Source organism: Rissa tridactyla, chromosome Z (assembly GCF_028500815.1).
Source record: "Rissa tridactyla isolate bRisTri1 chromosome Z, bRisTri1.patW.cur.20221130, whole genome shotgun sequence".
NCBI classification, from domain to species: Eukaryota; Metazoa; Chordata; class Aves; order Charadriiformes; family Laridae; genus Rissa; species Rissa tridactyla.
In genome coordinates, this window is record NC_071497.1 from 33810610 (window position 1) to 33837166 (window position 26557).

The 26557-nt window shown below is 38.5% G+C and overlaps 1 protein-coding gene across 3 annotated transcripts in view; it reads right to left on the reverse strand.

Moving 5' to 3' along the window:
• The window catches only part of HOOK3 (hook microtubule tethering protein 3), a 101138-nt gene that overhangs the window by 35899 nt on the left and 38682 nt on the right, over nt 1–26557 (reverse strand). For all 3 annotated transcript variants that reach the window (XM_054186560.1, XM_054186561.1, XM_054186562.1), the window contains exons 5-14: nt 26278–26410; nt 24097–24164; nt 16497–16559; nt 14965–15048; nt 13551–13714; nt 11192–11332; nt 7380–7581; nt 3882–3992; nt 862–949; nt 203–272 (exon numbers count right to left, since the gene is read on the reverse strand). In XM_054186560.1, the coding sequence (XP_054042535.1) occupies nt 203–272; nt 862–949; nt 3882–3992; nt 7380–7581; nt 11192–11332; nt 13551–13714; nt 14965–15048; nt 16497–16559; nt 24097–24164; nt 26278–26410 (1124 nt within the window). The remainder of the gene's footprint in view (nt 1–202; nt 273–861; nt 950–3881; nt 3993–7379; nt 7582–11191; nt 11333–13550; nt 13715–14964; nt 15049–16496; nt 16560–24096; nt 24165–26277; nt 26411–26557) is intronic.

Here is a 26557-nt window from a genome sequence, read left to right on the forward strand (position 1 = left end):
CCTTTTTTTTGTGTAGCACAATACAAACTCAAGAGAGGTCAGCTGACTTTCGCCAACAATTACAGCTCCTGCTGTGCAGAAAAACAAAAGAAGAGAAAAAAAACCCAAACGTTAATTGTAGAAACTTTTTACACTGAAAACTAACTAATCATGTATGGGTACATTGTAAAGGTTAGTAAAAGCAAGCACACATTTAGCTTACTTTATTTCAGGAGTAACAATTTCTGCTGCTAAACTGTCTGAAGGCTCTTGTCTTCCCAGAGGCATCAGTCCTGGGTTAGGAAAAGCAAAAAATTTAGCAAGCAGACCAGTAACTTCTTTAAAACACCAGAAGTAAACATTGTTCTGGAAGTTTACAGTTTTAGAGTAATGCTAGAAAACTGTCAGCATAGTCAGGCTACAGTAAGACAGAAAAGCATGATTTCATTTGGAGAATAATCATTATTTCTGTCTTTATCCATTCTGATCAAGTAATTTTATGGTGTATTTTCTGCTCATTAGCTTATCTAAGCACTACAAAGCTGTGCAACATCACACACAGAAATAAATTGCAAAACACGAAACATACGCACATGAGAAAACTTAGTATTTCCCTAAATAAAATTATGTAACTACACAGAAATCTGAAATACATTCTAAAAATATCACTCTGGGCAGAAGACTAAAATTTCTGATTGAGTGAAATAACACTTGAAGTTTTCAAATGCTTACAAAGTTATGAATAGTTGAAGCAGTTTTTCACTGCTGATCTTAGAGGAACTTAAATTTTTTCTGTGCTAAATAAAAGCGTACTCAGTAGTCTCCAGAGAAGTCCTGTAAACTTTAGAAAAGATACATTTAACCTCCTTATCTGCACTTTACCTGTTGTGGTGAGCTGACCCTCCTGAGCTTGTACACATCTGAGCTCTTCAATAGTTTCTTTCAAAGAATCCCTTTCTGTTCTTAATCTCTGAATAATTGGAAAGAGAATGCATATCAGTCTTGGCACTACAAATCCATCTTTAGCAGTACACAAGTCATAAAAGACACATCCTCCAACACTTCAAAAGGAATTTAACGCAACTCTAGAGTTAATTTTAAAATTAAGGCATCTCACTGTTTCATAACAGAATAAAAATAAATATTACATATTCCACATGAACAGTGGGGTTTTTTGAGAAGAGTTGCTGCTCTGCATTACACTTATGGGGGTAAAAATATCAGGATATAAACTTACAAAAATTAAGATATCAATGAAACAAAGTTCTTGTACCAGGTAGTAAACAGCATTCGCTGGGGCTACCCTCTCAGCCATCTTCCTTTCCCCCCTCATTGTGGCTGATTCCAAGGGAAAGGGAAGTGAATTAAGAGACTGTAGACCTTTCCCTCACCAAGAAACCACAGTTTATCCAGGAGTGAAATAAAAAGCAGATGAGTGCACAGCCAACATAACAAACAAACTGCATTAACTTCAATTAACTTTCACTGTCTTTCAACAGTGAAAGTGTGAGCAGCATTTCCATATTCCCTTCTTCCCGTATGTGAACTGGTCTTGCCATTCACCAGCATCTTAGCTACGGAAGAAAACTAGTTGCTTGAGGCTCAATCCAAAGAGAACTGAAGAAGAGGACTGGACCACCTTGGGATCTAGATTATGGGCTCTTCAGTAGCATCAGGCAAATACTCTCCCAATTTGGTACAAGCCCCTTTTGGCAAAAAATGAGAACCTACAGATAGCATCAAGTTTTTGTCCAGAAGGTTGCCAAGATTCAAAAACGAAAGGAGGAAATGGCAACTATGTAAAGATCCAAGTTATTGTTTGCTCCAAAATCAGACATGTCCAGTATTACTAAAAGATCCAGGACAGACCTTGGCTCTGTGTAGGTATGGAATTATGTTAGCTGACAGCTCCTTGCATTTCATCCTATTAGCAGTTTGATTCAGATATATTTTAGATTTCAGCCCAAATGGATCCAGGACATGGAACCACTTTGGCAAAGAACATTTTGGTGAAGTGTGACAGAGGCTTCTGCTGTATTTCTGAATCCTGCAAAGTGAACTCTGGCGCAACCGTCAGAACAATCTGAATAAAGCGTACATTCTGTTAGCACTGAAAGTGGTTTCAAAAACCCTACAGGTGAAAACACTGTGCTTACCACAAATACTACAGAAGAACAGCCACACGGAGGAGTGCTCAAACTCAGCTGCTGAAAGCAAGGATTCTGCAGTCTGCTACCATCAGTCAGAAAACACCAAGTTGATTAACCAAATGCCAGAACATTTTAGTGAATAGAAAAAGCTCTAGGGCTTCATTTGTACACTGCAGACAAAACCAACTCATCACATTACCTTAGCTCTTACCATAAAACACACCACAGAAGTAAAATTCCAAGCTACGTAGGTGAAGGTATCAAACACACTACCACACTTTGCCAGAACACAAAGACAAGGACGAAATCAATTTCAGTAACTGTTTCCAAAATATAACTGACAAGATGCCACTATGTAGCTTGTGACCTGTGGTGGGCAACCTTACTGGTACATATGTGACAATGGGAAACAGAAAGAGTAGGTAATAAAGGTAGTGAATCATGAATTCAAATGTTGAGAGACTCAAGCTGTAATCTGCTTCTCACAGGTGCATATCCATTCAAAAGAATGTATTGAAATACAACATGTGCCCCCCAAAATGCTATTTGCCAGTGAGTAAAACAGAAAACTATATGACAATGGCCTGCAATTCAGATCCTTTGTGCAAGATGAAATGGTCCACCAAGCAATGGGTAAGCCACAGACATAATCTTACCATTGGTCAAACATAACAAAACTGGAAAAAAAAAACTTTAAATAAAGAGCAAGAAAGAAAGTCAGAGCACAGTACAATCTGAACCAAAGGGCAGATGGAAGTGATATCAAGGATAAGCGTCCGCTATAGTTTAAAAATTTAATAAGATATGGAAATTGAAGACCTATGAACAGAAAATAGCTGAAAACTTTCATTTCAAATGCTATTCAAGTGCAGGGGCTGGAAATTTTGGAAAGGAAACATAACTATTGAGGGAAAAGCCTATAGAGATTCTGACGGATGGCTAGATGGACTCATACTTAAAAGAAGCCTAAGAAATTGCTAACTTAAAGTGCTGGCCTTGGTTTGTGATAGTTTGAGGCACCTACATATACATTCCTATGAAACAAGTCAAAATAATCTGGTGAGAAACAATAGTGAGCAAAAGAAGTCTGAAGGATCAGTCTTGGCAAGAGAGGACAGAGCAATTAATCGCAGAATCACTGCAGAATTGCAGATCAGCTGCAAATGACAACAAGGAAGGGAACAGAAGAGTATCCATCCTACGTGTTCCATGTTGGCAGTACAAGATAGATAAACAAGAAGCTGCCATAAAGGCAAGATCGCCACAAAGGACACATCCCTCTACACAACTGCTAAGCTTCTTGCTGCAGTAGTCATGACTCCAGAAAGAGAAGCATGCTGATGGTACCTTAAAGAATACTTTAGAAAAAATGCAACAGGAATATAGTTCTAGGATGATACTGCAGAACGCCTACTTTAGATAGTTTTTCAGAATACTTTACAATTACCCTGGGTGATTATTAACCTTCTCACGGTAAGTGGTCAAGAAACAACTTCAGATCCCAAATATGAAGGCTCTTCCTCTTAAAAATAGGTTGCATATGTTTTTGTACAGTCACTTTATTCCATGCTGTACAGTTCTTAGGTTTAGAAAGGATCTTGTACACAAACGTCAGAAAATTTTAAGTGAAAAAAGACTTCCTGATTTAAAAAGTTTGCTGTAAATAGCTAACTATAATTACCATATCTCTGTGTTGTAAAGGACAAAAAGTTGCTATCACTACTACCAAAAAAATAACACCTTGGCACTTACATCTTTTTCTTTTTGAAGGCTGTCTACTTTTTCTTTCAGTCGTTTGCATTCATAATCTAATTTATCAGCTTTCTTGGATTCTTCAGATAACCTGTTTTGTAGTTCAACTGCCTGTGAGAACAAGAACCAATAATTTGTCTGCAAATATTAAAACAAAATACACAAGACAAAGTAGCCAATTACCATGCACCATGAGTCATGTTGTAAACAAGTAAAATAGTTACCTATAGGATATACTAAAAACTGCTTTCATCAGTTGTTCTATGTTTTAGCAAAACCAACAGCAGTCAAATATTAGATCTCAGCACAAGCAAAAGAAGCAAAAACCGTGAAGTATTTTCAGTACACCTGAAAACAAGAATTTAAGCCCAAGCATGGTTTACAGGAAAAAGCTATATAGTTCTGTGGATCAAAGAGCTTAGGAAAAGTATAAAAACCTCCTGCATTCTGAGAAGCCTAGGAAAAAGAAAAAAAACTCTGAAGAAATCAAATTATCTATGCTTTTGTTAACTCCATTTCACAAGTCTCACTTGGAATTTGACCACCAGTTTATGCAGTCAAGTAACATTTCTTAACCTGGGATTTTCCTAATGGTTTTTAACACACTAACATAAAGATTCAGCCACAGGCTCATAAACAGTTTTCTGTATTTCAGAAGCAAACATTGCTAATGAAGTTGCATGTATACTTTCCACTACAGATCAGTAAAGAGCTTTTAAAACTAAATGAGCAGAAATCTGAAAGCTGAGCGGAAACGATCAGTGAACGGGAGGCAAATCAGTGAAGTCTTGCCTTTTCAAAACTCTCAGCCTTTACTAGCAAAGGCTCATTCCCAGAACATTAATAAAGCTCATAATGCAGAGAGCATGGAAGCAAGTAAGCTGAATAAAGACTGACCTGCAACCACAAAAGCTGAATGAAGACTCAGCTAAAAGACATACAGCTTCTTCAGAAGCAATTAATAAGAAGGCTTTTTCATGGCTTTTAGATTACAGAGAAAGTGATTAAATTAAACTGTGAAGCAAAGCAGTAGCCATACCTACATTAAGACTGTCTAATGGTTCTAATTACCTTTTATTTTCAATGTATATAGCTACAGGAAAATAACTACCAGACCTAAAATCTGCATGGTCTTAAGTCTTAGAAAAGGACTTTGCTGCTGCTGTTCTTAAATTAAATGCTGCAAAAAAAAGCACAGGCCTGCCATTTCTGAGATTATCAGATTAAAAAAAATATATCAAAATGTGAGATATGAAAATATTTCATTTCTCAGGTGTGACATTTATCACTGGGGCTATCAGACTAAGTGCAGGTAAAAAAAAATGCAGGCCTTCAACTGTGATTGTGCCACCACTTGCAAAATAGGTGTATTTTCACCTCAAATGGAAACAAATGCATTAATGTTTGTAATCACTCATGCTATGGTAATGGTATGTAGAAAAACACAGCAGGATACAAATTGTCCTGAATCAGGACTTGGGAGTGTATAGAAAGATATACAGTTACATGGTAATGCAGAAGATTAAAAAAAAAAATGAATTGCCATCACATTTACCGAGCATTATCTGACGTGTGGAATGAGTAAAGCAGGAATCTCGCAGCAAAAAAAAGCAAGACATACTGTTAAAAATATATCAGAATGCACATGCACAAAGGGGCTGAATTAAAGTTACAAAAAATAATCCTGGAATCTTCACATTTCAATTCTTCGTGCTACAATAAAAAGTTTCTTAGAAAATGCTTGTGCTTGCTTTCAGAAAAGTTAGCAAAACCTCTTAAATAAATAAATGCTACTACATTTCCCAGCACAATACACCACCACTAACCTCATCTCACAGAAACTGCTGGGTGGGATGAAAATGCAATTTCCTTGCAGATCACTATAGGAATTTGAACAAAGCACTTTCATCTGCAGAGCACAGGGCTTCTAAGCCAAAGAAATAACTCCTCTGGATGGTGTAATCATGAGTAGGACTGGATCCTTCACACACCAGACAGGACACATTCCACTACAGGGACATGCTAGTGCTCAGCAGTGATGTAACATCAGAATCCTTATACCCGGCTTAATTCTTACAGCACAATTTAGTATTCCCAGAAATTAATTTTGTGACAGCTCATGATTTGCAGGCAGGTCTCGAAAGGAGCCCTGCCTTACAGACACTGAAGGCAAACACACTGTGTGTTCAGAGGCACTGCGTTTAGGTGAATAAAACTCACATCTGTCACAGAGGCTTATTCCAGTCTCAGCCAACAAACAGTTTTGCACAAGTCAACAGCTCCTCAGCCATGAAATTCCACCCATAAAACACAGGGAAAGATGAAGAAAAGGAGTCCTTTTGCAGCACAAATGATGGGACTGCCCTTTTCAAAACTCTTATTGTTGGTGAAATAAGATTGATCAGATGCAGATGTCAAGGTTACACAACTATATCACATGCTCAGCTGTTTAATGGAGCTAAATACTTGTTGCCAGTAAACGTGATACTACTCATGTATGAAAGGCCATGGCTCTCTACATTTACTTTTCCCTTTGATTGTCTGTTATTTCAACATTTTTCTTGTCCAGGTTCTTTTTTTTCTGATGGAATCACTTGGACTTTATTTACAATCAGCCCATAGAGGCTGAAGCTAGTTGTTTTAATAACTAAGATGGCCAGGTGCAGGGAAAAAGCTATCAAGTCTTAGGGACACACATTGCTCCTGGGCTTGCAAAGTTGTTAGCGGTTGTTTATTTATTTTTATTCTGCTGTAAACTGACATATATGGACCTCTGTGCCATGACCATTCGAGATTATGAGAAGGCAGAAATACAGAGCGGGCACTACTACTTTAACGAACCACGCTCTGCCTGGCCCTGTAACAAGAATCCCAGAATGATGTCATGTCAATATAGCATAGAAGCAGAGAGAAGATTAAGCCCATCTTCCACCTTTACAGAAATAGAATCACATGACACTCTGATAAGCAGGCAGCCTTTCACTCCAGAGAGTGTGCTGGTCACACGTTTTGTACTCTGCTGGGTTCGTATACACAAAGATGACATGTAACCTTCTCTCTTCATAACTGGACAAATTAGAACCTTAAAAAAAGAGGTTACTTAACCACAGGAATAACTTACCTCAGCTGTGGTGCATTCCCCACTGCTGGAAATTTCTAAGTGAAAAGTGGATACTTTTTCTGAAAGAAGAGGCTCTAATCCAAGCCCCACTACTGAACACAAATTAGGAAAAATTTGAGAAAAAAAAAACCCTTAACATCTGTTGATTTTTTAAAAGTAAGAAATACTGCTTATTGGCAAACTAGTAGAAACTTGAAATAATGATAAGAATTGCAGGAAATAAGGACAAAGGTAGTCCCTACAAAACATGGAAGTCTTGTAAACGCAAGGAGCTGTTTGTTCATAATTTCTTTTTTACTTTGAGGCATTAGCCATGTTATGAAGATAAAGTGTTCGACAATACAGAGAACTGTTGCATTGATGATGTCTGTTCTCACCTGTCTCTTGTACGTTTCCAGTTGACTGCGTGCTGCGTTGGCCTTCCTTAGCTCTTCTTCCAGGCTCACGGTATTCTGCATGTACATTGTATTCTTCTCTTCTAAGAGTTTCACTTGCCGTCGCAAATCACCCAAGTCTTCCAATTTCTTTTTGTATGACTCTACCTGGCTTTCTAACTTGGCTACTTTATCAGAAGAATGCCTGGAGGGACAGATTTATACCAAATTTGTACTCCGAAAACTAACAAAATGAAATGTCCTGAAGCTTTCTCAGTATTTTGCCTTAATGTGGAAAACATTCTGAGACATCATGGGGAGACCAAGAAAGCAATCATATCCTCCCCTATTACTAATGTTTTCACTTTTAAATTGTCTTCTTCCCTCCCATAATTATTTGTCAACTCAGCTGCCAATGAAAGTACTTTTAGTCACAATCGCTCTCCCAAATACAGCCTTCTTATCTGCTTCCAATCTTAACTGTTAAAGTACCTTCACTCCCACACATTTCCTTTCAATTCTAAATCAATCCTCAGTCCCGCATTTTACAAGGGTAAAGAATAAAATTTTCTGCCCTTCGATTTTTTCCAATGATAGCCAGGAATAAAGTCATAAAGATCTATCTCCTGGGCAGCATACACTCGGTGACACAGAAATACTGTAACAACTTTGGAACCTGATTCCTTCTTGTCTTGGTTTCTGCTGGGATAGCATTAATTTTCTTCCTAGTAGCTGCTGTGTTTTGGGTTTAGTATGAGAATAATCTTGATAACACATATTGTGTTAGTTGTTGCTAAGTAATGTTTACATTAGTCAAGGATTTTTTTAGCTTCCGTAGAAGCTGAGAGGGAACATATACAGGACAAGCTGGACAAAGGAATATGCCATACCATAGACATCACGGTCTGTATATAAATGGAGGTTGGTCAGGGGACAGGAATGTGTGATTGCTGCTCAGGATGGGCTGGGCAACCCATCATCAGGTGGTGAGAGTGACTTGTGTTGACTCTGAGGGAGCTGGCAGAAGTCATTGCTGGGCCGCTCTCCATCATCTTTGAAAGGTCCTGGAGAACAGGCGAGGTGCCTGAGGACTGGAGGAAAGCCAGTGTCACTCCAGTCTGTAAAAAGGGCAAGAAGGAGGAGCTGGGGAACTACAGGCCGGTCAGCCTCATCTCCATCCCTGGAAAGATGATGGAATAGCTCGTTCTGGGAGTCATCTCAAGGCATGTGGAGGAAAAGAAAGCTATCAGAAGTACTCAACATGGATTCACCAAGGGGAAATGATGTCTGACTAACCTGATAGTCTTCTATGATGGAATGACTAGATGGATAGATGAGGGGAGGGTGGCAGATGTTGTCTACCTTGACTTCAGCAAGGCATTTGACACTGTCTCCCCACAGCATCCTCATAGGAACGCTTAGGAAGTGTGGATTAGATGAATGGACAGTAAGGTGGATAGATAACTGGTTGAAAGACAGAGCTCAGAGGGTTGTGATTAGGGGCACAGAGTCTACTTGGAGGTCAGTGATGAGTGGTGTTCCCCAGGGGTCAGTACTGGGTCCAGTCCTCTTCAATATATTCATCAATGACCTGGACGAGGGGATAGAGTGCACCCTCAGCAAGTTCGCTGATGACACAAAGCTGGGAGGGGTGCCTGACACAGCAGAAGGCTGTGCCACCATCCAGAGAGACCTGGACAGGCTGGAGAGTTGGGCAGAGAGGAGCCTTATGAAATTCAACAAGGGCAAGTGTAGGGTGCTGCTCCTGGGGAGGAATAACCCCATGCACCAGTACAGGTCGGGGGCTGACCTGCTGGAGAGCAGCTCTGTGCAAAGAGACCTGGGAGTCCTGGTGGACAACAGGATGACCATGAGTCAGCAATGTGCCCTCGTGGCCAAGAAGGCCAATGGCATCCTGGGGTGCCTCAAGAAGAGTATGGCCAGCAGGTCGAGGGAGGTCATCCTCCCCCTCTACTCTGCCCTGGTGAGGCCGCACCTGGAGTACTGTGTCCAGTTCTGGGCTCCCTGGTTCAAGAAGGACAGGGAACTGCTGGAGAGGGTACAGCAAAGGGCTACCAAGATGATTAGGGGACTGGAACACCTCTCTTATGAAGAAAGGCTGAAGGACTTGGGTCTCTTCAGTCTGGAAAAGGGATGGCTGAGGGGGGATCTTATCAACACTTACAAATACTTAAAGGGTGGGTGTCAGGAGGATGGGGCCAGGCTCTTTTCAGTGGTGCCCAGTGACAGGACAAGAGGTAATGGGCACAAACTTGAGCATAGGAAGTTCCACCTACACGTGAGGAGGAACTTCTTTACTTTGAGGGTGGCAGAGCACTGGAACAGGCTGCCCAGAGAGGTGGTGGAGTCTCCATCTCTGGAGACATTCAAAACCCGCCTGGATGCATTCCTGTGCAACCTGCTCTAGGTGACCCTGCTCTGGCAGGGGTGTTGGACTAGATGATCTCCAGAGGTCCCATCTATCCCTACCATTCTGTGATCCTGTATCACTTCATTTTGTATATTCTTTTACCATTATTATTAGTCGTAGTAGTATCTTCCTCTTCTGTTACTGTTCTATTAAACTGTCTTTATCTCATCCCACAAGTTTTTTTCCCCTCCTTTTCTCCCTCTTCTCCCAACTCTACTTGGCATGGGAGCATGGGGGTGGGGTGGTGAGTGGCATGGGAATGAGCAAGCACCTGAGTGGTCCTACTTGCTGGCTGGGTTTAAATGATGACACTTCAAAAAAAAAGGAAAAAAGAAAAAAAAAAAGAACGGAAAAGCTCCGTTCAAAACATTTCAGAGTTTTTTCAGTCCACCTGGGTTTACTGCCAGGACAGCAATAGCCTTCACCCCCAATAAACAACACCCCCACTACTATAACTGTCCCCAGTTTCATTTTAGAACTAACTGATTTACGGACTCTATTTCCTATGAAATCTGCAGAATCCTCCATTGAACTGATGGTCAATTTATGGGACACCGGGGCAAGCCAAATCTCCTTAATCCTGAATAAAGTGCAGAGCTTCTCTATAGGGCAAGGAATTACTCTTTGAACCCATGCTGCCCACATAGATAGTTTATGGAATTGTGCAGCCTGATGGGCTCATTCCTTATATTAATGACAGAGAAGGTAAAGACAGATAGCCTTGGTAGAAAGCTGCTGGTGAATTAGAAAATGCAGCATGAAAATAACCCTTGCTAGACTTGCTAGGAGAAGTGATACAGGTGAGTAGTGTATGCTGTTCTGAATAACCCATGGCAGCATGATGCCGGTACTGAGGGATTATGTTCCATAGTAAAAGGGGCTTCCTTACCCTATAAACCCCTAGTATCACCAAGTCTCAACAAATTTGGGTACTAAAATCCAGTGGCAAAGAGAACTGTAATGGATGTTGTTCATATTAGCATTCTATGATGAACCAAAGCACCACCCAAAGTTCAAATAATGCAAACCCAAGACAGGAAAGGGTCTAGTTCCCTGATGAGAACAGATGCCCAAGCCATGATGAAGGTAAGTAGAGAATACTCAAGAGTCCAGTGAGTGACTTGTTATAAGATGGTGCAGGATTGCTAAGTTTACAAATAGTTATTGATTAGATATGTAATAAATAACTAATTTATTTAAGCACAATTGTGTGGTGGTCTGTGTTAAAGTTAAGTACTGGAGGATCTGAAAGAACCTTAGCATCGAGGAAGTTTTTATATTTAATATCAAAATTATTTAAACAAAAGCTAATGAAGACTTAAGTACGCAAATTATATGGATTAAAAGTTAATAGTTAAAAAATGACTAATAGAACAGAGTTTACCTGAGTACATCTATCTCATCCTTCAAAGACTGAGCCTCCTCTGCCAAGGTAGTAAGCTCTTCAGTTTGTTGTCTCAATTCAGCAATTTCCTTTTCTAGTTCTTCACAGCGTATTCGATAGTCATCTTTGGCAGCTTCTAATCTGTAGAAATGAAGTCAAACAGAAAATAATTTCTCAGCTTCAGCCACAGTTACCTTTCCTCCTCATCATCCTCTCTAAAAACACATGAAACAACCTTCTGGTGCTGTGAAGGAGAACAGCAGCCCAATATGCTTATTCAAAAACATAGAAGCAGATTGACTTTTTTGATGGTCCCAATTTGGTATGAGTCCTTCTATTTGGAAGATAACAAGGTTAACGTATGTTCTCAGGAAGACAAATCCTGAGGTTTTTCTATCATAGTAATTTTTCACAATGGAAATTCAAGCAGAAGTTTCCACCTTTTTTCTTGTTGGGGGATACTGAGTTTGAGCATGATGTTTTTATCCTAAGATACTGTTCAGCTGTTTAAATTCCTATACACCTTCAGTAACATTGACCTGATTGTCAGATGTTCTAAACGCTGTAGAGCTCTCACCAAGGTGGCTTTATTTATTTATTTATCTACTTATAAAGAACCTGTGCCCATGCAGTACCTCTGAAAAACCAAGTCATACATTTAGTTACCTAGTTAGCAAGCAAAGAACTCAAGACGACCAAAGTTTCTGGAGTGAACTACTTACATACAGTACACACAGGCAAAGCTGCATTAACCTGGCAGCGAACAAAGGGAGTAACTAAGAGAAACTTTGTCAAAGCATTTTGAAGGAACGGAAGAGGATACAACCTGGAACATAAAGTCCTATCGTCATTTTTGATCTGAAATTAAAATAAAAACAATCCAGAAAAGGAGGTATGGGCCTGGGGAAAAAAAAAAAAAACACAACACCAAACAGAAAAGAAAAAATAAAAAGGTATTCTATCCACTATTTCAAGGAGTCCAAAAAGTATCTACAAGAATGGGGATAGTAAGTAGGCCATTTAAACCATACGCAACAAAGATTTAGATTGTGATAGACCAGAATTGTCAATGGACATAAAGAGGCAAGACTAGGAGAAAAACTGTTGTACCACACCAGACATCAGTTAGGCTGTACATATGTCCTGCTTGGTCAGTTAGAGCTGGAGAAGGAACATACACAAATTTCCATTAGAAACCACATGCTATGAAGGCAGGGGAAGGAGGTAAAGGAGGTTAGGAGATGAGTCTCACATGTGAAAAGGGTTTAGAAGGACTAGAAAGACCTTCAGAACCTGAAACAAGAGTCAATAGGCAGTGCTGATATTTTGCATATGGGGAGAAAACCCGTTCAAACAGCAACTGATAACAGGCTCAGGTAGAAACCATTCCAGAGCACAGAGATGAATAAGGAGAGATAAAAGGGGATAGAAGAGAGACATCACTACATTATTTCTTTACACGGTCGATGCATGGAAAACAGAAAACCCGGCACTAGCTGCTGTGAAACACTGAACATTTTTCGAGAAACTGAAGGGAGAGGGTGTGTCCAAACATGCAGGAGAGAGGCTTAGAAAAAGGAAGGGGGAAAATGGCAAAACAGGTGAAAAAACAAAGCTACATGGCAGACGACATAACAATTAGGCAAGAACAACCATAAAAGGACAGAAAGAGTAGAAAAGCTGCTTATGTAAAGAAATACCATAGTTTCACTCATAAAGGATAGGAAAAGTACAACAAGAAGAATGAAAATATGAAGTGCACCAGCTTTCTTCAGCAGAATAGGCTTACAGAGCCTGAAAGCAACAATCAAAAAGACCAGAAAGGATATTTAAAGAGGAAATGTATTTCCACATGTTGAGGAAATGCAAATGAAGAGCAGAGCTCACTTAAGGATGATCTCCATGTTTCAAATACGAAACAATTCGGTTTCAAACACAGAGAAGGATACCCTTTGCTGTATAGTAACACTACCTGTAGTACTGCCCATAGCAAACTTTCAGCTAGGAATTCCTACACCTTAAAAGTACAAATCAGATTAATTTACATGGAGGAAAACATGCTACTTTTCATTCTGATTTTGAAAAACATGGGTGAAATGATTGCACACAAACAATTCAAAATAACTTCACAGAGTAGAAAATGACACGCATACAGCACTTCATCATTAAGAAATCATGTATTTTTTTTTATGCCGGAGCTTGCAAAGAGGTAGATCTTAACACGTACATTACTGTAAAAACTTCACTAATGTGGTTATACCATCCATTATACTAATTCATAATTGACAGCAGGACCAGAAGCATGTAAGTCATGTTGACAGCTACAAACAAACAATCTAGCCAAGTGTAGGTTTTCTACCTGAATGTTTCCTCTTGGAGTTGTTCTAGTTGTGTCTGCAGTTGCAAGTGCCTACGACCTGCAGGGCTGTTGGGATCTTCGATAGAATCAGACTGATTTAAACGTTCCATCAAAATCTGGTTCTCAGCAAGCAAGCTGCTCTTTTCCTCCTGGAGGGCTGCAACCTGTTGTAATAAAAGCGTAAACTGGAATAATTGAGCTACCCAGCTATAGAGAGCAATTTTATTTTCGTGTGCATAATAAAGTATCAATACAACCCACAAATGGAAACACACGGGCTTCAATAATCACATTTCACAAGAATATACTGTAACATTGCTATGTGATGTAACCAACATAGTGCAACATTAGGGGCAGATTTACCACACAGAAAATGTAACTGTTCTTAACTGGCACAAGCATCTAAAGAAAAAGTCTTAGTTATCACTGAAGATAACTTCATTATAATGAAGTCTGCATACTTTCACAACAAATAAAACTATCCCTCCACAGTAAAGCTGTTAAAACTGATTTCCAGAAGAAACAATGCCTATCAGTCACACAGAATATCCAAATCTGGATACCCAAGGGATGGCTGTGCCCTTCCAACTTTTTTTTTTTTTTTTTTTTTTTTTTTTTTTTACTTCAGCAGCCAATTGCAAGTAGACCTAAAACAGGAACACAGACCCAAAGATGACTCAGTTTCCGCCAACGTTGTGAAAACAGGCAATAATGCGAAGAACCCAAAGTGCTGCAACTCAAACTACAGCTGAAGCATGGGTTCATGTATGTATTACTAAATAGAAGAGAACTAACATGCAGGAGGAGGAGGGGAAGAGAGGGAATGTGAACATCTCAACAGAAGGAAATGCTTCAATAAGAGTTTGAATAATCTAATACACCAAAATGAACCATGACACACAAATGATCTTCATTAATTCTAACAGGTACAGAACTGCTTGGCAAAAGCCTGAATTATACTCCAAAGTAGGGTGGCAAAGGCAATGCCTTCTGGGGCTCCCACTTAGCACTCTTCATGTCTTCTGGATAAAGTACACATGGTTAACAGTAAGGCTTAGCTGACAGACTACAGTAACTTCTGATTGAGATTTAACTCTTAACTGAAACTATTGCAGCAGCATAACCTCTGTTAGTTCTCTAATGCAAGAGTTGAACCACACAGCTCAACTCCTTTCTTCCTGAATGAAAATACGGTTTTCTTATGAATCATCTTAATACTGGCAACATTGCATCAAGGTAAGAAAACAATGAAATTCACTCCGCTAGGACAAGTAAAGCAAAAGAATTACTGTGCAATTTTCATCTCCCTTTTAAAAATTATGTTTCCACACTACTCTTATTGTTTTCAGCTGCCTAAAAATTAACACATCTCTTTCCCACTTCAAAATTAATATGCACGATATAGTAAACCTACCTGCATATCTAACTCATGACATCTCTGGGCAATTTCTTCTTTTGTTGCTAGTGCTTCATTTAATTCTTCCGTAGTTTTCTTCAGCTACCATAAACAACAAATATTTATAGTTTCATCACTCTGTAAAGCATCTAAAAATATTCTGAACTACATGACTGTAAAATTATTTTTACATTCTAAGTCATACATTAGAAGTTATAGTCATACATTAAATTTTTGGAAAACTGAGGCAATCCTGCTCTTATAAAGAAACAATGAAGCAGATATGATTACTGTTCAGTTTGCGTGACAGTAAAAAGTAAATAAACCTAAAAGTAATATTTGGTCTTACAAAAATACATCAGAATTATCCCATCTATTCAATGAATTGAGTCAAAAAATCCTGAAGAACTTGGGTCTGAAGAACTCACCAACTATGTACATCGAAAAAATTGTCAATGCCACTTTTCTTTACAGATGCAAAGAGTGCATAATTTCACTTTTCAATCTACTGTTCAAATACAGAAAGGACTGGAAGGTGGAATACAGGGAATAGACAATTAGGATAAAATCTCTCTAGTCACTGTAAGCTATTCTTATTGCATAACAAGAATACAACTAACATGGTGATGGCATGAAAAAGGGCACTGAATCTTGTAAGCAGTAAGAAATACTCAGATATTTCCCTTCCAAGGCTCTACATTCAACGACACTTATCTTGCAAGTTTGCATATAAATGCAGTTAAGGTAACATAAAAAACATAGCTACAAGAAAATTAGCCTGATAAAACAGGTGCGTGCATATTATGTATACAGAGATATAGATATGTATTATTATATACGATGAATTTTAAATGGGCTTTCACAAGATGGGCATCATCGTATCTAATTTTTTCAAGTTCATTTCTCAAGGGCCTGTAGACATACAAAATTTAATTCCATCTGCCAGAATTTACATACTTCTGCAGAGAAGGCATGATGGCATAACACAGGGAACACCACTGTACTATACTTCTTCTCAATGAGAAAAAAAAACTGAGGAAGTAAGACAGTGTTAGCATGAGGTTAAGCTAGTAAAAAAAACAATTGCCTTTGCATATTCTTTATGTATGATTCTTTTTGAAAACTTCTCTTACATATTGTAACAGTTCCCAGGACTGCTTTGAGGATTTTTGAGCCACATGTATGGGCTTTTTTTAAAACCAATTTTGGAAGTAGAAACTGGCAAAAGAAGTTTTATTTAAATATTACACATTTTTTCATCCCTCTTTCTCAATACCCAAAGATTTGCAGCAGTCTGCAGTTTTGCATACATACAGCTAGACTTGTTTTCCAAATTGAGTTTTTCTCTCATTAAATTCACAAAATGGGTAAACTCAATTTGTAAAGCAAAGGACTTGAAATACTGAAATTTGGTTTTCCACTCCTTATTTGAATTTCCCACAAAACCCTTTCAATATTAAAGAAAAACATGACAGATTTCTTAATAAAGCAAAATGACTGGCCACTGATGTGCTATGATTGAAGGAAAAGAAATGTCTAGTCTTAGATACCTGCCGATCAAGGTCAACGTAAGCATCATTTCCAACAGAGACTGGAGACTCTTTACTCATCAACTGCAATTAGATTACACTGGATTAGAAAAAGCAAGGATTTATTCTTATATTAAAAGCTAAGCTTCAATGAAATACCAAGCTGATTTTAAATTTTTGGGAGCTTCAATCTAACTTCATTCAGAAGTTCTTAACTTCATTTTTATATATGACATATTCATAAACAAGTACAGAAAGAAATCTTCAGAATTTATGATGTTTAAAGCACTATAAAAGAAAACTTATATAATCTCTTTTTTTTCTCTCTGAAAATGCACATTCTTGATTTATAATGAAACCTACAGTACACTCTGCTAAGCATTTTGCTGAAGTCGCACTGGAATGATAGCAGCTATCAACACACCATGCAACACCTGCCTTTAATTGTCCTCTGCCAGTGGTTTTTGTTTTCTGATCACCTGGAAGTTCACATCAATTTATTTATTTAACTAAAGTTGGAGAGCTATCTATCTCAGATAATTATGAAAAACAAAGATGATCAAAATTCCTGCTCTGGAGTTGTCTGTAATTTCCAAATTTAAAAAAAAAATTCTATAGATACTACTCCTGAAATGAGTATTACAATTTCTTAGTATACTAACTTATTTTATTGCAGGAAAGGCTGGTAACAATTTTAGTCTAGCAAACATTACTTTTACCCATGACTTTTTTTTTAAATAAAAAAAAGCAAGCAAGCCCTCTAAATTGACTGATGTTCTTACTCAAACATAAAAAGCTGATAAGAAAGTAAGTTTTCTTTCAGTAACACAGCTAGTTAAAAGCTAAATCAAATGTAACAGAAGCTGCCGCCCAAAGACCTCCTCCCACCCACCTCCGGCAAACATATTAAGGTAAAGTTATTATTGAAAGTTTTAAGCAACAAAAAGGAGCAGCCTTCCAAATGAGAATATATTGTAACTAACGCAAAAGGCAGCCTTACAGAACAACACTGATGGTTTCTGTTATCCTGTCCAAATACAAAATGTTTTATGAATTCTCCAATGGCATGATTCATGGAAGTTACAATCAAAAAGGCTCAATCCTAACCAAAATCAGGACAAGATTTCTTTTCTAAGGCCTCCTGTCCAGCCTGGTTACTCTCTCCAGAGACAGGGCTTCCTTTATTCCTTTCAGAAATCAGTGCTTTTGCATTACTTTTCATTGGCAAAGCTCCTTGGATACACAGCACAGAGCTTTCATTTCTTCTACATCCTTACTGCTTATACCACTGTGTACAAGAGAAAAATCTGTTTGACATTTACATCATTCAAATATTTATACATTTCATTTCTCTCCCTTTCCCATCTCCTTAACTGCGATTTAGCCACATACTCCATGCCTAAATTCACCTATATGTCCTCCCAGACTTTGATGATGTGTGTTGCTAACTGCTGAATTCCTTCCATTTTGTCTACAATTTTACAATGACAAACTACTCTGAAATGAAGCATTCCACGAAGCTCAGATTCTCTGTAACAGTAATTAAAAAGTCCCTAGCCTCTGAGCTATCCCCTGGAAAATGAAGTGGCATTACAAATTTATATTTAATTTAGGGCCACGTTTTCTAAATTGATTATCATTTGGCCATCCAAAACAAGAATTTCCAATCCCTCTCTGCTCTGTAATGTTTATACATACTTCAATTACTCCATTTCCCTAGTTCATGTTTAAATGCTTTTCCAGATGATTAACAGGGATATCCATACTAACCAAATACTGAACTCTTTGCCCTATTCTATATCCCACAACACTGTTCACAAACATGCTTCAAGTAAGTTCCACCCATTAAGCCAGTACTTTCCAAGGGGCAGGTCCCAGACTGCATGCAGCCTATAAGGGTGTACAACAATGTGTCCCTGACAGCCACCACCCCTTTCTGTTCCTAGCTCAACTTCCCCCTCAGAAACCCAGTTTAATGGGCTTGCCCAAGACTTTACTGTGGGAGGAACACAAGAGGCCGCACAACCCACTAGAGGCCACTGTGGTATTGCTGCTTTCTGTGAATTAGTTTAAAGGAGTCAGGCCGAGGCCAATAATATAATCCCTTTATTCTTCAATAGCTTTTGCCATCTCTCCCAAAACTTCCTATCCTTGAAAACCCTTTGCAGAACTGTCCAAAAAAGAGGACATTAGCTGGGAAAGGATTAGGCAGTGGAGATACATGCTGTGGATTTAGCATCAATGTTACACAGAATTTATGAATTTAACTCCACGGAGTGCATCAGGAATGTCATGGGAAGTATGCATAAGGCACTGAGGGCAAGAGCCACAGACACACGTGCAGATGACTGACTCAATGCAACAAAAAGCATTTTTCAGTCTTACAGCCTGTGATATGGTTGGGATGCTAAAGTAGAAATCTAAGGGATTGTGCTGAGTGCAGCAGCACAATCAGAAAAGGAACAGGAACAAGATTGCCAGATTACTCACATATTTTGCATATTTAGAATGAAGACTTGAAGTAGCATAAGCATTTGTCCAAGTAATCAAAACACCATTTAAATTCAAAAGAGCTTATTTTGTGGTGAAGAGGTCAGTCTGGATTTTAAATGGTACAATAACCTGGACAGCAAGACAATTTTTATAATTCTTTGTCTAGTTTTATGAGAAGCAGTTGTTATTCGCTGTTAATCCTTTACATCTACACATTTTCATGCTCATAGCTTTGGTATGATGTCTTACAAAATACTTGTAGATCTGCTAATTTTATATTATTAAAACCTTCACATTTTAACTGCTTTGCTTGTGAAACGTGAACAAGTTGTGTTGTCATGGATACATAAAGATTAGGGAAGGGGTAAAACCGTCACAAAATCTGCAGGCATGAATAACCTGAATTATGAGTGCTTTTTTTCCCCTACACATGATCTGCATGATTTTGCAAACGCAGCTGCACCACTTAGTTGATGATGTTAAAAGCTCAAAACATTTGCTTTATCTGAAGTGTGTCCTCTAAAGTTGCTAATAACAAGCTCATTTAAGTGCCCATGAAACAATGTCAAAATCCAGCTCCTGTACTCCAAAGGCTGTGGTTTGTTTGTGTTTGTTTGTTTTTTTTTAAACATCTTTTTGTTTGTTTGGTTTTTAAGAATCAAGGCTATGTATTACACAGTCCTTTAGTGCAGCTGGACTTTCTTCTTCCTCCAGACCCACAGAAAAAATTTTCTGTCATTTCCTAGCTATTCAAAAGCCACTTTTACTTCAGACAAAATGAACTTTTAAATAGTCAGGACAAAATAAAGGGGGAGAAAAAAAAAAAAACCACAAAACCAAACAACTTCTACTTTGTGGAAGTAACACAATTGGTATTAATCCAGGCAGGAAGTACCTTTTGCTATGGACCCCAGGCGAGTTTTAACGTTACCTCTAGTACTTTGCTGTTAAGAGCCTAGTCTGACTCTCAGCGAGACCTGCATTGATACCTGCTAAGTGATTAAGTTTAGAGACGTTCTAAAGAGCACAGGCAAACAATTTCTTCAGCTCACAACTCATCAATAATGAGCTTGTCTGCTCAAAGAAAAGACTTAGAAAATGACAGCACAATTTCCAAAGGATGTCAAGGAAAGGAAAGGAAAGGAAAGAGAAATACATAACGGTCAAAGCAATTTCTGTAAGGAAAGACTTTTGGTCTTTAAAAAAAAACCCCTGCAAATTATGAAATTAAAATTATACATAGAAATATATTTATTTCAAGTAATAATAAATTATAATAATATAAACAGAATATAGGAATTTATATTACAAACTCTACAATATGTAATTTATAATTACATGTAATATTTTTTTACAATTTTTTGATAGTTACATCATTCTTGCTCTTCCTCTACCTTGTGCACAGCTTGCATTTAGAAATCCACATATGCACATTAGAATCTAAGAATCTAAGTGGTGGCAACACACCAGATCAATTTGACCGCACTGAAAAAATAACAGAAAAGCATTGTTCTATTTATATGACCTTTATGGAGCAAGAGGCTTATTTTATTTTAAACATTGAAAGAAGTGAAAAAAGGAAATGCTGAAGAGTCACAAGTTACTAAAAAACCTTAAACAACAAAATAAAATTTAAAAAGTAAAATGCTCCTTCCACTTAAAAATCAGATTCTTCATGCAAAAAAGTGAAAACAGGGCAGAGGCTTGTTTCTACTGTGCCTCATGAAATATTTTATGAGTAAGATGATTTATGAAAACCAAAGAAGTATATGTGCTTTGCTGAAACAGAAAAATGGATTACATAATACATCAGCAAAGCTTAGAGAGGTCTTTTTACATACCTAATTTTGAAGAAAGAGTACCTGCATGTCAAATGCTTTGAAATGCTTGGATTAGGTGACATACCAACTTTTCAAATATGCATATATAGCTATTTTCCTAGACACTTTATTTTGGTGTCTCCTACACATTGCTTAGCCCAAGTCACTTGGATTCTGAGATCTACTCTGAGTTCAAGAAACACAAAAAACCTCCTTAAATCCAGTGAAGTTTCACCAGATACAGACTGCAGGTGCATCTCTGCAGAGACACTCTGGATCTAAACTGTTCTTAGAATCACAGAATATATCAAGTTGGAAAGGACCTATAAGGATCATTGAGTCCAACTCGCTGCTCCTCACAGGAGTACCTAAAACTAAACCATATGACTAAGAGCACTGTCCACATGCTCCTTGAACTTGACAAGCTTTTTGCTGTGACCACTTCCCTTTTCCAGTGACTGACCACCCTCTCAGTGAAGAACCTTTTACTAATGTCCAATCTGAACTTCCCCTGACACAGCTTCACACTGTTTCCTTGCAGCCTGTTGCTGGTCACCAGAGAGAGATCAGCACCTCCCCCTGCACTGCCCACCTTGAGGAAGTTGTAGTCTGCAATGAGGACACCCCTCAGCCTTCTCTTTGCCAAGATGAACAAACCAAGTGACCTCAGCCACTCCTCCTAAGTCTTGCCCTTGAGACATTTCACTATCTCGGTCACTCTCCTCCAGACACACTCTAATAGTCTAGCGTCGTTCTTAAACTGAGGTGACTAAAGCTGCAGAGTACTTGAGATAGGGCTGCACCGGTGCAGTATAGAGTGGGACAATCACCTCTCTCAACGAGCTAGCTATGCTATGCTTGATGCACCCCAGGACACGGTTGGCCCTTCTGGCTGCCAGGGCACACTGTCAACTCACATTCAACTTACTGTCAATCCAAAACACCAGATGTCTTACCACAGGGCTGCTCTCCAGCCTCTTGTCCCCCAATTTGTACATATAACCAGGATTACCCCATTCCAGGTGGAGAATCCAGCACTTGCTCTTCTTAAGTTTCAAACGGTTGGTGACTGCCCATGTCTTTAGTCTATCCAGATCTCCCTGTAAGGCCACTCTACACTTGAGGGAGTCCGCAGCTTCTCCTAGTTTAGTATCATCGGCAAACTTCCTTAACGTACGTTTGATTCCTGTGTCCAGATAACTTATAAAAACATTAAAGAGCACTGGCCCTAAAATTGACCACTGGGGAGCCTCACTGGTGACTGGCTGCCAACCTGATGCAACCCCATTTACTGTAAGTCTTTGAGCCTGACCCATCAGTAAATTGCTCACCCAGAGTATTATGGACTTACCTATATGTAGGGTGGACGTTTTATCCAGAAGGATACTGTGAGAGACAGTATCAAAAGCTTTGTTAAAAATCAAAAAAACCCACATCATCTGACTTCCCTTGTTCAACTAGATAGGTGACCTTGTCATAAAAGGAAATTAAGTTGGTTAAGCAGGATTTTCCCCTTGTGAACCCGTGCTGGCTATGACCAATGACTGCTCTATCTCTCACGTGTTTTTCAGTAGCTCCCAGAATAATCTTCATAATTTTGCCAGGCACTAAAGTGAGACAGGACTGTAATTACCAGGGCCTTCCTTCTTTCCCTTCTTGAAAACCGGGACAACCTTTGCTAGCTTCCAGTTGCCTGGGAATTCTCCAGGCTCCCAAGACCATTGAAAAATAATGGAGAGAGGTCCTGCTGTCAAGGCGTCTCAAAGTCTTTGAGACACTTTCTGACCTCTTTGTTAAGCACCTGAGATCCTCCTCTTGTGGTTCTCAATGCCTTGGATTTCTAAGCTACTTGGAAGGCAGCATTAAAACCACTCAGAACTGCACCAGTACCTGAATAGTAAGCTTTTTGATTCACTGAGTTTCAAAAATCTGTTCCAGAAGAACAGACCCTTATCCTGTGATTTGTTCCCATTTTTGCTCCACGTCCCTAAGAAAAGGCACAAACACTAAAAAAGTTCAATGCCTGCTCATCAAATCCCCAAAATTGCGGTCTGCTTCAGATCTGGCTATTTTACCAAATGAAGGAGATTTTTGCAATAATCACACAGGAGATTTTCAACAGAAGGAGGGAGGATAAGAGAAGGTTTACTATTTTAAGACAGTGCAGAATAAAGGGATGCTGAAAGTTGTGTTTAATAAAAGAGGACATTAGAAAAATCCACCAAAACATTTTATTGCATAAAAAGAATGCAAAAGTAAAATATTTTTTACTTTTGTAAAAAAGTAAAATGCAAAAAACTCAGACAAACTGATGCTTGGCAGCACTGACTTGAAGGTGATTTAGCATAAGGATTCTTTCAATGCTCACTTCAAAAGTCCTGTCTGCAATGTTACAGATAGCATTCAACATACAGACATCAGTATGTCCAACAGCATGGATACAGCATTGGTCAAACTGACAACTGCGGATGGGGTCCTTGTAGGCTCACTGACATCTCTTTATTCGGACACTATAGAAAAGTGTAATTGCTCTATAGCTCACTGTGGAATTTAGTTTCTCTTGTTCAGTTCAGAAGAAACAGATTACCAGCAATTTCCTGCTCTCCTTAGCAGCCTGCCCTGTAGTAAACCTCCATCTATAAAGACTGATGGGCACTTTGGGCTCCTAAGAAGTTACGGGAGGGCTTCACGGCTATAGTGGTCACTAAAATTGTGATTTAATTTTCACTGTGGTTTTAATTTACTACTGAACAGCACTTTTACAAAATACACTGCAGTATACTTACTCACTTGTAAAAACGTATTAGCACAAATATCTTCATTAGCCTATTCGTAACGTTACAGCTGACAAAAGAATACTCGGCTATCCATTTCTCTTTCTTTTCTTTTGTCCAGTAAAAAATAAATAAAGAAAATTAACAGTTCATGGAGTTTTGCAATTTCAAAGTAAAAATTTTGAAGAAATTCTACTGTATTTGGTTGTTCATATAAAAGCAGTCTAGTGCACTTCAGGAGCTACAGGGTGGGAAAGGTAGAGGAAAGGGAATCCAGTATCAAAAATATCTAGAAGTTTCAATCTTCTAGATTTAAAGAAAAGTGGGACATTCAACCAGAGTTCCTTGACATAAAGCAAGCTTTACTGATTCATTTTTCTAAGGAAAAATAAAATATTTTTCAAAGTAAAATGGCAAAATCTATGCCCCTTATTTTCTTTACTTCCAACTAATTTTTTCCAAAGTGGGAAAATGCATACTTATGTAAAATACTGAAAGGCTGAACTTTTACACACTGTGAGCATCCCAGCATACCTCCTGAATGGCTGTCATGACAACATGTTGAACAGATTCTTCCATCATCATTATGGTCTGGATGTACTCTGAAAATAAGAACATTCTGCAATGTTACTGTTGAAACTAAAGTCGCACAGAACACGAGGTCAGAAGCTGCATCCTTCCTACAAAATGACTAGGTGCCACAGATGACACTGAAATACATAACCACGAGTCAAGTCCTCCCCAACAAACTCAACAAGACTTTACCAGAAATCTGTTCAGACATAAATACTAGCTCATTGGAACTCTGCAACAATGAAAAGAAGTACATGACTGTCATTCATTTTTTTTCCTTCCAGCATCTCACACTTTTGAAATAACTGCTTCTACTCCTTTTCTCACCTTGTTCCCTAACTATTCAGGCTATACAAACACATGATCCATGCATAGGTTGTCCTTTTCCATAAGCTTAACAATAATGTCTTGTCTTCCTACAGCATGCTGCTTTCAAGGCATTTTCATATCTATTCTTAGTTTCTGCTCTTATTTCTGTGCTATATCACAAATAAGTCCCCTCCACTTTTTCATTCCTCACTTATGTGTACATGTGAGCTACAACACAGATAACTTGTCAGATGACACAGTGGTTAGAAGGACAAATTCTGGTATTTAGAGCAAGTCAAGAAGTTTATGATTTGCCTAGTATCATATGCTTTCCAGTCAGATATGATCACCTTTACATGTGACCTGTTTTCTTCTAACGATTTGCCCGAGAGGAAGATGCTGGGAATCAGTCACTTCAAAGTGATTAATTAGGTCACCCTAAGTATCACACAAAGTACATAAAACTAGACTGTTCCAATATTTCAAACATGTACATTTTTAATGTCCAGACTGAAAGAGTAAGAGAAACATAGGAATAAGATACAATTCCCACTTGAGGATGCCAAATAGTCACCAAAGGAAGGAAAACAATTGTACATGAAACAGAAGGGACAGGAGGCCTAATAAAACAGGTATTTATGTACTCATGGGAGATAATTACCTCTATTTTAATTAATACAGTAGCCAGACTGTCTCCTGGTTAAGGGAAGAATAAAAGTAGTTTCAGAAGGAGAAATTAGAGTGATTTAGGCACCTGAGAAAACTGGAAAGGGGAAACTAGCTCTTAAAGCTAAGACACACCATGCAAGAGGAAGACAAAAGGTCTGAAACCCTGCTGCCATTTTGTCAGAAAGGAAACCAAAAAAGAATCAAAATCAGGAAGAGACAGATATTTCACACGATTTTAATACAAATACAGTAAACAGTTTCATTTACCCACATGTGTATTTTATAAATATGTTCCTATGCTTCCTGTTTTAAGTGTTAAGAATAAATGTTTGTAGTTGCTTTGTTACCTTAACCTGTCTTAAAATAAGTGTAATTTAAGGTAATTGGGTAACAATAAGACACCGTGCACCCAAGCCAAGTTTAGCGCATGAGATCTGGGACACCTCAACAAGCGTCTCCATTGCTCATCACATCCTCTGTGGCACCTGCAGGAAAAATGAATGGGTCCCTATCCTACCTGTGCAGGTCAGAGAGACAGTTGGTCCCATGCGACTCAAGAGAGGCAGAATTCTCTTGCTAAAGTGGGATTTAATTGCCTAACAGATGCCTCAAGTGAAGTTTTGGATGCCCTTGGTCTTCAGCTGCTGCCCAGAATGGCATGTTTGCCAACTCCATGCAAAAGTCTCAGAAACTGCAGTGTTCCAAATCACACCAGACATATCTTCAGATCAACCCCCAGTCATACTGATGGCTCTTGGCCATGTAGGGAGATGCTGACTGGAATGCATTCCTAAAACCGAGTCTCAAAGAAGAGTGCAACAATCATATTTTTTTATTCTTAACTATCACAATATAGCTCATAAATGGTTAAAGGATAGGCCCAAGAATTTTTCTTTCTAGAGTGCCTTTTCAGCTCAGCAAACAAAAACTGAAAATATGTATGTTGGAAGCAAAACCAGTTCCACAGTTTGAGGCTCCAAAACTAGCGAAGCTTATAACAAAACAATAGTTATTATGACAAAATAATGTCATCATTGAAAAAAAAAAACCATACATTTATTTCTGACAGCAACAGAGAAATACAATTTTTTGCCTAAGTAGTTACGGAACAAGCTAGGGTTTCATTCACTGCCTGGGAGAAAACATGTTTTCAAAATTTAATACCTTGCTTCTGTTCACAATTCACAGCGCACCCCAGAATAAGCTGAAGCATTCTCCCGAGCTCCGCAGCATCAGCATGCTCTCCAATCAGGTTAACATCAGGAAGGGTGAAGTCATTAATTTGTTGCCCCAGAATCTGCATAAAGACCCAGTACATACATATCTGTGTCACTGCACATATACATACACACACATTTCAAAATACAAAGATGATTCAGAATCAACAAGAGCAATTCACTCATAGTTTAACATAGTTGTCAATCCACCTTTAACACAAACCAAA